We start from the raw sequence: 12,871 nt of genomic DNA on the forward strand, positions 1-12,871 counted from the left end.
TGGCATTCTGTACACAAACCGTGCATAGTCCTGGTGTGTGATTGTGTCAGCACAATACCTTTCATACTACTGGCAAGCAGTGATGGTCCCTTTAAGACTGCGCTGCATTGCTTTTTTCACCCAGCCATTTAGCTTTTGGATAACTGCAGATGTAATAATTGTTTTCATTAGTTTTAAAGTTAGCTTAAAATGATGTTTGCTTTTCTCTGATTAGCTAACTTCTTATCTTCTATGCAATAGATTGGCTGCTGGTTCATCTGTCAGGGATCTCCTTGTGGAAACATGGCGAACTTGAGAAGCCTGAAGGTGAGGGAAGAGGACCATGTGACCAGTACCGTGGGAGGTATATACAGAATGTGCTGCAGGTCCCACGGAAAAGCAAGTAGCCCCCTGCACCATTCACTCTTTCATCCAAGCTTCTGCCCAATGGCTGGCAGTGGGGGGGGGGGGGGGGGGGGGGTGTCTTCCTGCAGATTCCCTCCAGTGGCAGACTGGTGGTGACTGTATCATAGCAGGGTGTCTGGTGACTGCACAGTCACCAATCAGCAGCATTGGTTATATCTGGGGCTCCCTCTCCCACGCTGCCTTTGTATACAGCTGGGCACCAGGACCCAGCCGTCGATATGCTTCCACAACAACCATCGATGATCACCAGCTGCACCAAGGGTGACCATCGATTGTTAACCATTAACCTGTTTGAAGTCTGTATAGCAGTGATTTTTTAACTCTGCACACGAAAGAAGAATTTAAAATTTACCAAGGTACACAATCAGACCCCCACCTGCAAAAACACATTGGCTCCCCACAGGATAAATAAACAAACCCATTGGTCCCCATATAAAAAATAATAATCACACAGTCCTCACAGGTATCAAATATAAATACATTGGCCCGCACATGAAAACTAATATCACATTGGTACCTACATAAAAAAAAAAATGATCATTGTTCCCCAATGTCTCCCATGGAACACAAAATGTAAACACATTGTGCCCCAGATGAAAACAATACAATCTGTGCTAGTCTCCTCTGCTTCCACAGAACAGACTTTCTACCAGGGGGGTGTGATATAGGTGAACGCAACTAAGCCCCTTGCGGGCTAGCTGCGTGCACGGTGGCTCTCTACGCATTCTAGTCACCCTCTATGGGGGTCGTGGACCCCCACGAGGGAAAATAGCCGACAGCCATCGGGAACCCGGCTTTCGGTGTTTTGACCCCGTCCGGCACCCCTACCAGGGTGTAGAGTTAAAAATGCCCTAATGTGAACACCATAACCGTCACTGCTTACCTGTCATTATGTTCTCCTAAGGAGCTAGTGTGGACAGTATAACCGCAGGACACCTGAGCAATTCCTCCTTTTAGCTCCCTGTGACTCGTCTTTAAATCTGATTCATGTCCTATGCAATCTCCAAGCAGCTTCTTAAGCAACGGGCCCTAGAACCCAGGACTGACACGGACATCAGTAGGGATGGCCATCGCTGCAATAGTGCAAACAGCCATTGATGGTGGCATACTATGCAATGGATGATGGTTTTACCTATCGATGATCATCTTTTTAGTTTGACTGATTGGCCTATGGGCCAATCAGAACCTTGGGCTTTACGGGTGTCGGGAGCAAACTATACTCCGTGTCCTGGCCCCTTGGGGAGAAAAAAAAATGATTCAGTTATGCTTGCAATCAATGGAGGAAAATTTAGACGGCAAAAATGTAATTTCCTCCATAGTGCAGTAAACCAATCGGTAAGGTCCCTGTAAATTGGTAGCTGCATCCTCATGAATTATGCTTTAGGCCAGGCATGTCCAACGTTGGCCCTCCAGATGTTTTGAAACTACACATCCCAGCAAGCTTTGCAATAGTTTTAGCATTCTCTAATAGCAAAACTGTGGCAAAGCATGCTGGGATGTGTAGTTTCACAACATCTGGAGGGCCAACGTTGGACATGCCTGCTTTAGGCCATGTATATATTGTTTTAATGTATTTATTGTATTCCTGTAATTCTTTCTACAATGAAAGTGCTGTTGTTCCAGGGCCTGGTCGGAATTGTCACTGGGGGAGCCTCGGGTCTTGGTCGGGCCACAGTGGAGCGGTTAGTGCGTCATGGAGCCAGCGCCGTCATCCTTGATTTACCAAGCACTGACGGGAGCAGCGTAGCGCAGTCTCTTGGAGAGAAATGTGCATTTGCTCCGACTGATGTAGGTATAAATAAACTAGAGATGTGCACCGAGCTCCAGGTCTTGAATTTGGAATAATGGTCTTGTTTTGGATTTATTTATTTTTAAAGAAAAAAGCTAAAATCAGGGCGGCTTCATATATCTGCCCAATGAAAGCGATCCAGCAACGTGATCTTATTCACTAACACTGCCAAGATCTCATTACAAATACAATGCTTAATGCATGGTCCCCGCAAGGACAGGGTGGTTTAAGCATTGCATTTTGCGCTCGATGCAATTAGTCACTTGCAGCATTTAGTAAAGCTATATGCATTAAATAAGTAGCAAAGGACAGCTCTCCTGGTAAACGCTAGGAATGGTCATCGTTGCAATTTTTGTGTTTGTGGCTTCAAGAGGTTCATCTGAATAGTGTTAATTGAGCATATATTTCCCAAGCCCCCGTAGAAGTAAGTTGGTGCCTGGTAAGTCTGGCTCTTGTAAACGCCTTAATGCGACTTTTTCCATCATTTCAGTCCTGCAAAAGGATACGAAAGTTTTGGGGAAAAACGTAAGGTATATTAACTCCATTTTATAAGTTTGTTTATGCTGTAACCAGTGTCAAAACTATTATTTATTCGGGTAGTTATAGATTTGGACGCATATTCCTATATGTATGCAGATAATGCACTATGGGGCAGATTTATTAAGCTCGGTGAAGTGATAATATGGCTGGTACTTTATCACCGGCCAATCATCTTTTAATTGTGAAGTTACAGGCTTAGTTTGAAAAATGACAGGTAGGAGCTGATTGGCCGGTGATCAAGACCAGACACTTTAGCACTTCCCCAAGCTTAATAAATCTACCCCTATATACTTATGTTCTGTGACTAGCTGACTATATTAACGATTACTTCCTTCAGAACAGATGTGACCTGACACTTGCATAATCTAAAATCTCAATCACTTGTTTGCTGATATTGCTATTAGGCCAAGTAATTCCCAGAATGGACTTCCAGCCTTCCAAAAAATGGTCCCCAACCCAGGAACTATCTCCAACTGGCCATTAACCCCTACACATACCATTTTGTTTCTTAGAATTGCAAGGACATCTCAATGAGATGTTGCCAACTCCATTGACATATATTATTTGTCTCAAAAAGCACTGTTCTGAAAGTTATAAAAATATGTCCATATATGTATTTTATCCGTATTAGGAAATATTATGATATAATTATGGGGAGGTTAATATTAAAATGTTATGCCTTTTTATATATTCAAGTTCTGGGGACAACGCATCAGGTATTCTGTCTTTGATACTGGCCCAGAGAGTATCCTTTTTGCTGTCTAATGTGGGTGAGGTTTTTTTTATTCAATAAAAATACTTCTTTTAGAATCGGACTCCTGATATTTCTTGCATCATGATTGCGACGACATAGAAGGAAATTCATTCCATACCCATTAACTTGAGCTGTGGGTCAGTAATTTAGGTCTATTATCACACTATTAACTGGACAAAAAAGTCCTACTTGGCAAACAGGCTTCTGCCTCTCCCTTCCTAGAAACGATTAAGTCTAGGCTTCTGCAACTTTTATTTTTTTGAATCAGGACTTAAAAAGTTCTATAACAAAGGTGGTCCTTACATTGAGACTCTTGGTTCCCAAACTCAGTCCAAAATCGTACAAGTTTTTGAAACCACCTCATGTCACATTACTTTTAATTTTGATTACATGGGATGATCGTACTAAGGGTCATCAGTTTTTATTACACTTTTGTATAGTCTAAAGGCCTATATGCAATTTGGGCCCGATTTCATCTGATTCTGGCGGTCCCGTGTGCATTGGAGCTGGAGATACATACATGCATTCCTGCCGCCAGGTCTGCCCCTCTCCCGGCGGCAGGAAACTGGGATCTCATGTGATAAATCTCTTGTAGTAGTACCTCCAGGCTCCTGGCTGCTCAAGGGGAATTCAGTGCGAGTTCCCCCACAGAAGTCGAGTAGGGTATGGGACCCTTAAGGTTTACAAGGATAAGTGTTTTAGGAGTCTTTTTCTTGCTATTCTCCCCCATCATGGCCTATGTTATTCTATTGGGGTATTTCAATTAATGTTTTGTATGTTTCCTAATGTGTTCATTGTGATTTTTAACTATTGATAATGAACAGTCTATGAAAAAACTAACAAACAGTCCCTGTATAATCCGAGGAAAGTGCCTAAATCTTCCAACCACTGCACCCCCTCACCCGGCCGAACGCTAACCCCCCCCCCCTTGCACACTTCCTATCAGGATATTCCAGCAGTTGGGATTCAGACACCGGCTGTTAGCTGGAACGCTGGCATCGGGATTCTGACTGCCAGTATCCCACCCACCGTGATATTAATCCTCTCTCAAATCCGAGAAGCAGTGAAACCAGTGCTAGTTTATATACATTGGGCTTTATATGGTAAAGAAAAGGCATATATGTGAGAAGGTATAAATGCAAGCACGATCTAGACCACGTGTATTGGTATTTCTTCCTCGAGTCCATATGAGACTGTCCAAACAGTCCGTGCAGCAAACAAATTTATAGATGAATGGGAAAGATCCACTGGTATTCAGAATGTTCCTAGGTGAATGGCAAAGTCCATACAGAAGTCCATTTCAGTAACAGAAGTCCAGGTACAATGTTAATGCATTACTCTGGGCTATGGTGACTCAGCTTCCTCAGGAGAAAGTCCCAATTAAACACTACAGGAGCCTGTCTGATTTTTATTTTTCAGCCCAAATAATCCCGCTTACCTCTCCTTAGTGAAAAATCACTTTTTTCTCTCTGCAAGATGCTGATACAGGGTCAGGTTGAGAGAGGGCAGAGCAGCTCGGACCCATCTGGTTCTGCACATTTACAGGGCTACAGTGGCCGATGACCATTCAGACAGTTTGACAGGTCCCCAACTTGTCTCTCTACACTCCTGTCTGTCACATCCAATCAGCAGCCGTTCCCATTTTAACAGGCCACTGGTTGCCTGAGACGGCCATTGCTTCACATTGCAGACGTTGACTGGATCAGTCAGAAGACGACTTTATAGACCCAAACTCTGAGATCTGACTCCACTAAGATGATGTTTTGTTTCATTCCCAATTCCGAGTCTGGAAGGACAACGTGCCGGGACTCGGATCTGCTCCGGAAGTCCTGAGTTCGGGTGGGTTTGGTTTCCAGGAAACCAAACCTGCTCATCTGTAATATAGATATGTCTCACCTAAGGTGTACTTGTGAAGCTGGTGGCCATATTAAATCTTTTAAAAGACCATGTTTGACTTCAACAAAAAAAAAAGTTTGCCTGCTTCCACTTTTAAATAAAAACATGCAACCTCTTTTTATACATAAATGTTTTTAATATTTTTTTATTTTTTTGCGTCAATATTAATCTGATTTGCTTTCTGCCGGTAATTGAATGTAGGTGACCTCAGAGTCCGATGTGACAAATGCGTTGGAGGTGGCCCGTTCCAAGTTTGGAGGAGTGAATATTGTGGTGAACTGCGCTGGGATTGCCGTAGCTATAAAAACCTACAACAAAAGCAAACAGAGGCCGCACAGCTTGGAAGATTTCCAGAGGGTCATAAATGTAGGTTTAAAAGATATTAGAACTATATTTTCTATTTTCTCTGTTGGTATAAGATATTGTATTAAAACCTGTATTTTGGAAGAATTTCTACAGTTTTCAATCATTTGAGTGTGAACAAATAATGGGCCTGATTCAGACCCGATCGCAGGGCGGCCGATTATCGCAAGGTCCCCCTGGGAATGAATACAGTCTGCATCAAGGCCAATATACGCTGCAGCATCAAACATCAACTTGGATAATTTAGCGATTAAATTACATTAGTACTTGTTTTTGGTGGTAAGATAAAAAGGGATGCGGTCAATATGCCGGCGGTCGAAATATCGACGCCAGAATTCCGACCGCCGCAATGCCGGCACTTTGTCCATGACAACCATAGAGGGAGAATAAAATAGTGTGCCCGTGCTGTGGTGCGCCCGCAAGGGGGGGGCGTTCTACAGCCCCCCCTTGTTGGCATTGCGGCGGTCGGGATTCCGGCGTCGGTATTCCGACCGCCGGCATATCATACCGGACCCGATAAAAGTTGTTGTTATATATTTTTTTGCTATTCTCTTAGGTGAACATTGCCGGAACTTTTAATGTTATTCGTCTAGCGACAGCAGAGATGGTGAAGAATGAGCCAGATGTTGATGGACAGAAAGGAGTCATCATTAATACTGCCAGCATCGCTGCCTTTGATGGACAGGTCAGGCGCTTCTTTTTATGTAATGACCTAACATTTTGGAGTATGAGAAAGATGTGTTGTGTCATCTGTATGTATTTGTGTGCTGGATACATTCCTCCTACAGTAAATGGAGGGTCTGTCTCTGAGTTGACCTAGAGCGGTGGCAATTCCAGCTAGAAGAAATCCATGCGAATATCCCCCTGCATTCAGCGACCATGACATCTCTGCAGCCTTCAGCTTGTGACAGCGGCATCATTACATTCCTCTGCATCTGCCCCAACCCATTCCTTCATGCGGGAGATCCTCCTGAAACCTCTAAGCAGGCTGCAGCTTTGTATACATGGTCACGGGACACTTATACTCTGTGCAGGCACCTCACTACCAACCAGTGAGGCCCATTCATCCTTGACTCAGGAGCGATACCGATGCTTATGATTCCAGTTGCTTGTAATCTCTTTCGGTTGCGTACATAGGGGTAAGGTCGACACATGAAATAGGTAGACCTGGGTCGGAAAGTCAATACAATTGATACATTTGGTCGACAGTCAAAAGGTCGACATGAGTTTTTCACGTTTTTTTGTTTTGTTCCGCAATTCGGCGTAAGTCTACATGAACCCCATATCAGTGTACCGCGTCCCTGCACATGGCTCGCTGCACTTGCCGTGCTTCGGATCCTATTATATTCCCCTTCCACGCCCTAGTGGATGGTCGGGTATGAAATACCGCCTGTCGGCACGTCGGCTAAAAAAAAAAAGTGAAAAACTCATGTAGGCTCTCCCATTGTCGACCTAATGCTTGTGTAGACAGAGAAGACGATGGGTGGGCTTAAGCGCTGCTCCTATGTATGTGTGTGTCTGCTGGAAATGAAGTAATTGTCCCAATAATTTAAATGTAAATTCTGTTTATTTAAAATATATAACACAGTGAATAAATGGTAAATACGGGTAAATTGGGTGACTTGGTGGGGGTAATGGGGCAAAGTCTGGGTGTACACTTGGACACGTGAGGACCCTTTCGGGGATCGGGGGATCAACAGACCCCTTTCTACCATAAGCCCACTGGCTTATGTCCCTCCGTGTCTTGTGTGTCTCTGATGTTCCACACAGTGATGCTGTTACTGTGTTTAAAGTCAAATTGTCAGGTGTGAGCAGTGTGCGGCATCCCGCTGCACTGCTCCTTACCGTGTGGGTGCTGGAGCCTCTGATATCGGATCCTGCTGACCCCTGGTCAGTCCTGACCGATTGTGGGGGTTGATGGTAATTGGACCCGGAGGCGATGGGGTGTGTGGTGGCGCGGTTCGCTCCTCCGTAATGGGACTGCTGCAGCCGCAGCGTCCTCTGTCCGTTTGTGTGGAGATTCCCCGTTGGTCTGTTTGACGCGACTTCCGGGTTTCTGTTCTCGCGAGAACAGTGCCTTTACCCGTGGTCGCGTCTTCAGACTGTAAACGCTCGACTCCTGCCGGAGGAGACTGGATACTGGGTATTCCTTCGGCGTGGGTGTTGGGATGTTTGCAGGATGGTTGCGGTGAGAGTATGTGCGTGTACCAACGCGTTTCGGCATATACTGCATATACTTGCCTTTTCCAAGTGTACACCCAGACTTTGCCCCATTACCCCCACCAAGTCACCCAATTTACCCGTATTTACCATTTATTCACTGTGTTATATATTTTAAATAAACAGAATTTACATTTAAATTATTGGGACAATTACTTCATTTCCAGCAGACACACACATACATAGGAGCAGCGCTTAAGCCCACCCATCGTCTTCTCTGTATACTCAACACACAGGGGGTAGGGATACCCCTGTGGCTGAGCAGCGCTCCAAAACACTCCCAAGGTGAGCGCAGTACACCCCACCCGCAACTAATGCTTGTGTAGCCCTAAGCCCTGTCAACAGTTAGTGGTCGACCTAATGTATGTTGACCTTCATAGTGTCAACCTAGCGGCTTTATCCCGTACACAGATGCGGACTCTTTAACCTTTACATCTGCAAACTATTCCTTGTGCAGATTGTGATAGTGATTTGTGTGCACATGCGTACACAGCTGCAAATGTATTTATTTTTTGTGGACTTTGGACTAATCATGTCAAGTGACGTAAGGCAAACGCTCACATCACATCCACCAGCGCCATGGCAACTGCATACATATACTCAGCTTTGGTGCAAAAACATAGGGCTTAATTCAGACCTGGTCGCTCATCTGCAAAGTTGCAGATGACTGTAACTAGATAGCCGCCGCCGAGACAGACAGAAAACCTGCGCAAATCTGTGAGTTCCAGTCTGTGTACATGTGAGTAAGTCTGACCCTTCTACAGTTCTGCGACAGGCTGACCGAAGCACGCACTGGCGTCGCACTCTGCGACAGGCTGACCGAAGCACGCACTGGCGTGGCACTCTGCGACAGGCTGACCGAAGCACGCACTGGCGTCACACATCCTCCCTTAAAACGCCTGGGCAGGCCTGCATTTTTCTTTTTGGACACTCCATTAAAAAAAAAAAGTTCGGTTACCACCCCCCAAACGCCAGCTTCCTGTCAATCCAGTTTGCTATTTGGGCTTGCGCATGCGCACTACGATTTGTGCACATGAATGTCATATCATGATCAAACGGATTGCAAATTCGCACAACAGCGATCAACTTTGAATCAGGCCCATAGACTTCCGAAATGAGTGTCTGATCATGAAGAGTGGATGCGCCAATAGAGACACTGGAGGCTTGTTTCTCTATGTACATGATCTCATCTGATTATGGAAACTGGATTGATACGCATTTCTGCTTGCAGACATTCCCTGTTTCCTACCTTAAACAATACCTTCCTGTCAATAACTGCGCTGAAATTCTCAGCGAGAGCGGCATCGCAACTCTACCGCGGTGCATGTACAGTCTACCATTAATTGCTCAGTCTTGTGGACATTGACCATGTATTCAAGCTGGAATTGGGCCCTGTGTGTATTGTGTTTTCTCCTTTGGACTCTTTAGCAAACAAAGAACTTTTTTTTTTTTTTCTCAAATGGACAAAACCATGCTGCACTGTAGGTGGGGCAGATGTAACGTGGGAACCAACACCCAGTGCTGTGAGGCAGTAATACTAACCATTACATCGTCCATGCTGCTGTTTTTGTTCCTACACAATTGTTAAGTTCTGGGTAGCACAGTAATCTGTCCCTCTCCCCCTCTAATTCTTGTGTTCAGCTAAGGACATGTAAGATAAATGTGTAACTGGTGATTGCACAAGGAAGCAGGTGGAGATCCTGAGGTCCAACGGCACCGTGCTCCTCTCTGGTGTAGTGTGATTTCCCAGCATGGTTTATTTTATATGTATATGAAATTGCCTACTTCTGGTTATTTGTAATGTGTCACATGAGCTTTGCTGTATTGGTCACATTGTGTACTTTTGCAGGTTGGACAGGCGGCCTACTCTGCCTCCAAAGGGGGAATTGTAGGAATGACGCTCCCTATCGCTCGAGATCTGGCTCCACTTGGCATCAGAGTCGTGACCATCGCTCCTGGTACTTTCCTTTTTATATCTGTTTTACTTGCATAAATGTGACCTGCTAGGGCAGGGAAGGGGAACCATTGGCCTTCAACTGTTGTTGAACTACACATACAAGCATGCCGTGCAACTATTGAGCATTGTCAAAAAGCAAAACTGTAGCAGAGCATGCTGGGATGTTTACTTCAGCAACAACTGGGAGCCAAAGGTTCCCCATCCTTGCACTAGGGAACCATTTGTTTATACTACCTGATGCCTACACATAGTGAAGGCAGCCATTTTGTGTCCAGCAGTAATGTTCTTGGGAATGATGCCTAGTCATACATCTATGACCAGCCCTTCAGTGAGGTCATTTATTGCTGGCAATAAAGTTACGTTTGCCAGGCATCCTTGTGATTTCTCTCCCCCCTCCCCCCCCCCCCCTCAACTTATTCATATGGGACACCTGTAGTAAAGAAAGAGGGTCCCAATTATACAGATATAAGTAGTTTACATAAAGTGTCAGCAGCCATTTTATTTCTTAAGCAACTCTTTATGCAATTGCAGCCAGGAAATTCACTACAAACTATAAAATCTGATTAGAGTTTTTGTGAAATAGAATGCATTACCACACAAAATGGCTGCCTATGTTGTGTCTGTGACTGATGCTCTCTGTGAGACTGTTACAGTTGAGGAAGCCTGATACAGATGTGTTTGCAGTGCTAACAAAGCAGCAGCAAACTGTGAGGCAGCCGCCTACAAGCGAACAAACGTCCACCAAAGCCATCACAACATGCTCGGCAACTGAGTGCGAGTGGTCCCATTGTGCCTTCATGGCTGTTCAAGAATATACATGGGAGTTGTGATGGCGCCATTTTTTGTATGCATATAAGATCGCCTTCTTTTTGCAGACACTCCCCGCTGTCTCCGTGACTGAGTTTTCACTGCGAGCAGCATTGCAAGTTTACCTTGGTGCCGTGTGCTGTCTCCCTGTTGTACACTTCCTCCTTAGTCAATACTAGATATGAGTGACTTTTTTCGTTGTGCTGTTCTTACTCTAGGAAAGGTTTAAATTATTAATAATGACCCTTTTTTCTTGTGAGGCGTTATGGAGTCTGGTCCCCCCCGCTAAAGCCCCATACACACTGGGTGATTTTGAGTTTAAAGCAGCTCAGTTTGTTGTACCAGCTGCTTTCCGCTCCAAAGCGGCCTAGTGTGTACGGGAGAGTGGTGATGCGCGCTCTGGCATCATCGCCAGCCGCGCCACTCATCTGCTGGTATTACCAGCAGATGAGACAGGGTGGACAGCTTTCCATAGCTTCCTACTATGGAAAGCTGTCCACCCCCTGGAGAAATCACTGGGCAGGGGGAAATCGCTCGGTGTATATGCACTTTGCTTGAACACCGTTGGCTTATTTAGTACCTTCAATTTTTATATTTAAACATCTGTTCTCAAGTATGAATATTGCAAAAACCTAGACAGCTAGTGAGCCTTGGGGACCAACATTGGAAAACACTTTTTTTTTTTTTTTTTTTGTGTGTAAGATTTTTCTGTGCTCCGGAACACTGTAAAATGTCACCGAATATTCTGTCTTTCCAGGCTTGTTCGCAACCCCTCTCCTCCTTGGGCTCCCTGAGAAGGCAAGAGAATTCCTGGCCAAGCAAGTACCTTTCCCCAGCCGACTGGGCCACCCTGAAGAGTATGCCCACCTGGTACAAACCATTGTAGAAAACCCCATGTTGAATGCAGAAGTGATTCGTCTGGACGGTGCCCTTCGTATGCAGCCTTAAGAAAGTTAGAATCTTATGGGGAACCACCAAACATTTCCGTCCACGTCTTAAGGCATCGCTACCGGGTTACACAAGGAGTTGCGCTGGAATGTCCTATCTATGTGTAAGGCTATGGTGGCATTGATGCCAGGAATGTACCCAGAAATCTATCACTAGATTATTCTAGAAGACGTGGAAGGCCAGCCAGATTTTCTGGAACTGTGATTTTGACCTAATTCTGTTTATGCGGTTTGTAGGATAAAATTAGTTTTCTGATTATCGGAAGCTTCTGCTCTTTGATTCATTTTGTTCTTCTCATTGAACATAACAAGTGTTCATTTGGTGTGGGTGGAAATGCATAAGGAATGTCATGTGATACATAACACCAATGGAAACAAATAAACTATGGAAATACATCAGATAACATGCATTTTTTTTTTCTTTTTAACAATTTTATTTACAGTTTCTTATATAGCGCACACATATTCGGCAGCGCTTTTACAGAGAATATTTGTACAATCACATCAGTCCCTGCCCCAGTGGAGCTTACAATCTATATTCCCTACCACATGTACACATACAGATGTTCTAGGGTTAAGGGATTGTGGTAGGAAACCGGAGTACCCAGAAGAAACCCACACAGGTACGGGGAGAATATACAAACACCGCACAGTTAGAGCCATGGTTGGAATTGAACCCATGACCTCAGCGCTGTGAGGCAGTAATGCTAACCATTACACCCATCCGTACTGCCCACTTTGCAATATTAACATGGCTGTGGAATCATGTTACCATGGGCTAACAGAGTGGGGTGGCTGAGGTAGGGGGTGTTTAATGGGTAGCAGGGAGCGGGAGGGGCAGAGAGTGCAGTGGCTGGGGTAGGGTCTGTGTGATTGGGAGAGGGGGGCATGCAATGGGACACGATTGCATATGAAAAACTATCTCATTGAGGGTAATCTAACTGACTATGGAACTGGAGAAATGTTCTAATACCCAGAATACCAATGATTCCCTCAAATTTATGGTTTAATTTTAAACAAGTCCAGTTCCCGATAAGTTTGCTTTGCCATGACCATGAATAAAGCACAAGATCAAACACCTAATGTAGCTGGAGTTGATCTAAGTGGGGAATGTTCTTCCCATGGACAACTTCTTGTGGCCCTTTCGCGTGTTACATAAAAATATATATATCTTTTTGTATTCATGTCCAGAG

General features: G+C 44.7%; 1 protein-coding gene across 1 annotated transcript; it reads left to right on the forward strand.

Moving 5' to 3' along the window:
* The first annotated feature begins 203 nt into the window (after positions 1-203).
* On the forward strand, positions 204-12,074 carry LOC146056583 (3-hydroxyacyl-CoA dehydrogenase type-2-like). Its single transcript, XM_083168413.1, has 6 exons — positions 204-306; positions 2,029-2,193; positions 5,586-5,750; positions 6,304-6,432; positions 9,817-9,925; positions 11,489-12,074. The coding sequence occupies exons 1-6, from the start codon at positions 283-285 to the stop codon at positions 11,677-11,679; spliced, it is 783 nt and encodes a 260-aa protein (XP_083024539.1). The 5' UTR covers positions 204-282; the 3' UTR covers positions 11,680-12,074.
* Positions 12,075-12,871: the final 797 nt, after the last annotated feature.

Source organism: Crinia signifera, unplaced genomic scaffold (assembly GCF_055691185.1).
Source record: "Crinia signifera unplaced genomic scaffold, ASM5569118v1 HAP2_SCAFFOLD_83, whole genome shotgun sequence".
Classification (NCBI taxonomy): Eukaryota; Metazoa; Chordata; class Amphibia; order Anura; family Myobatrachidae; genus Crinia; species Crinia signifera.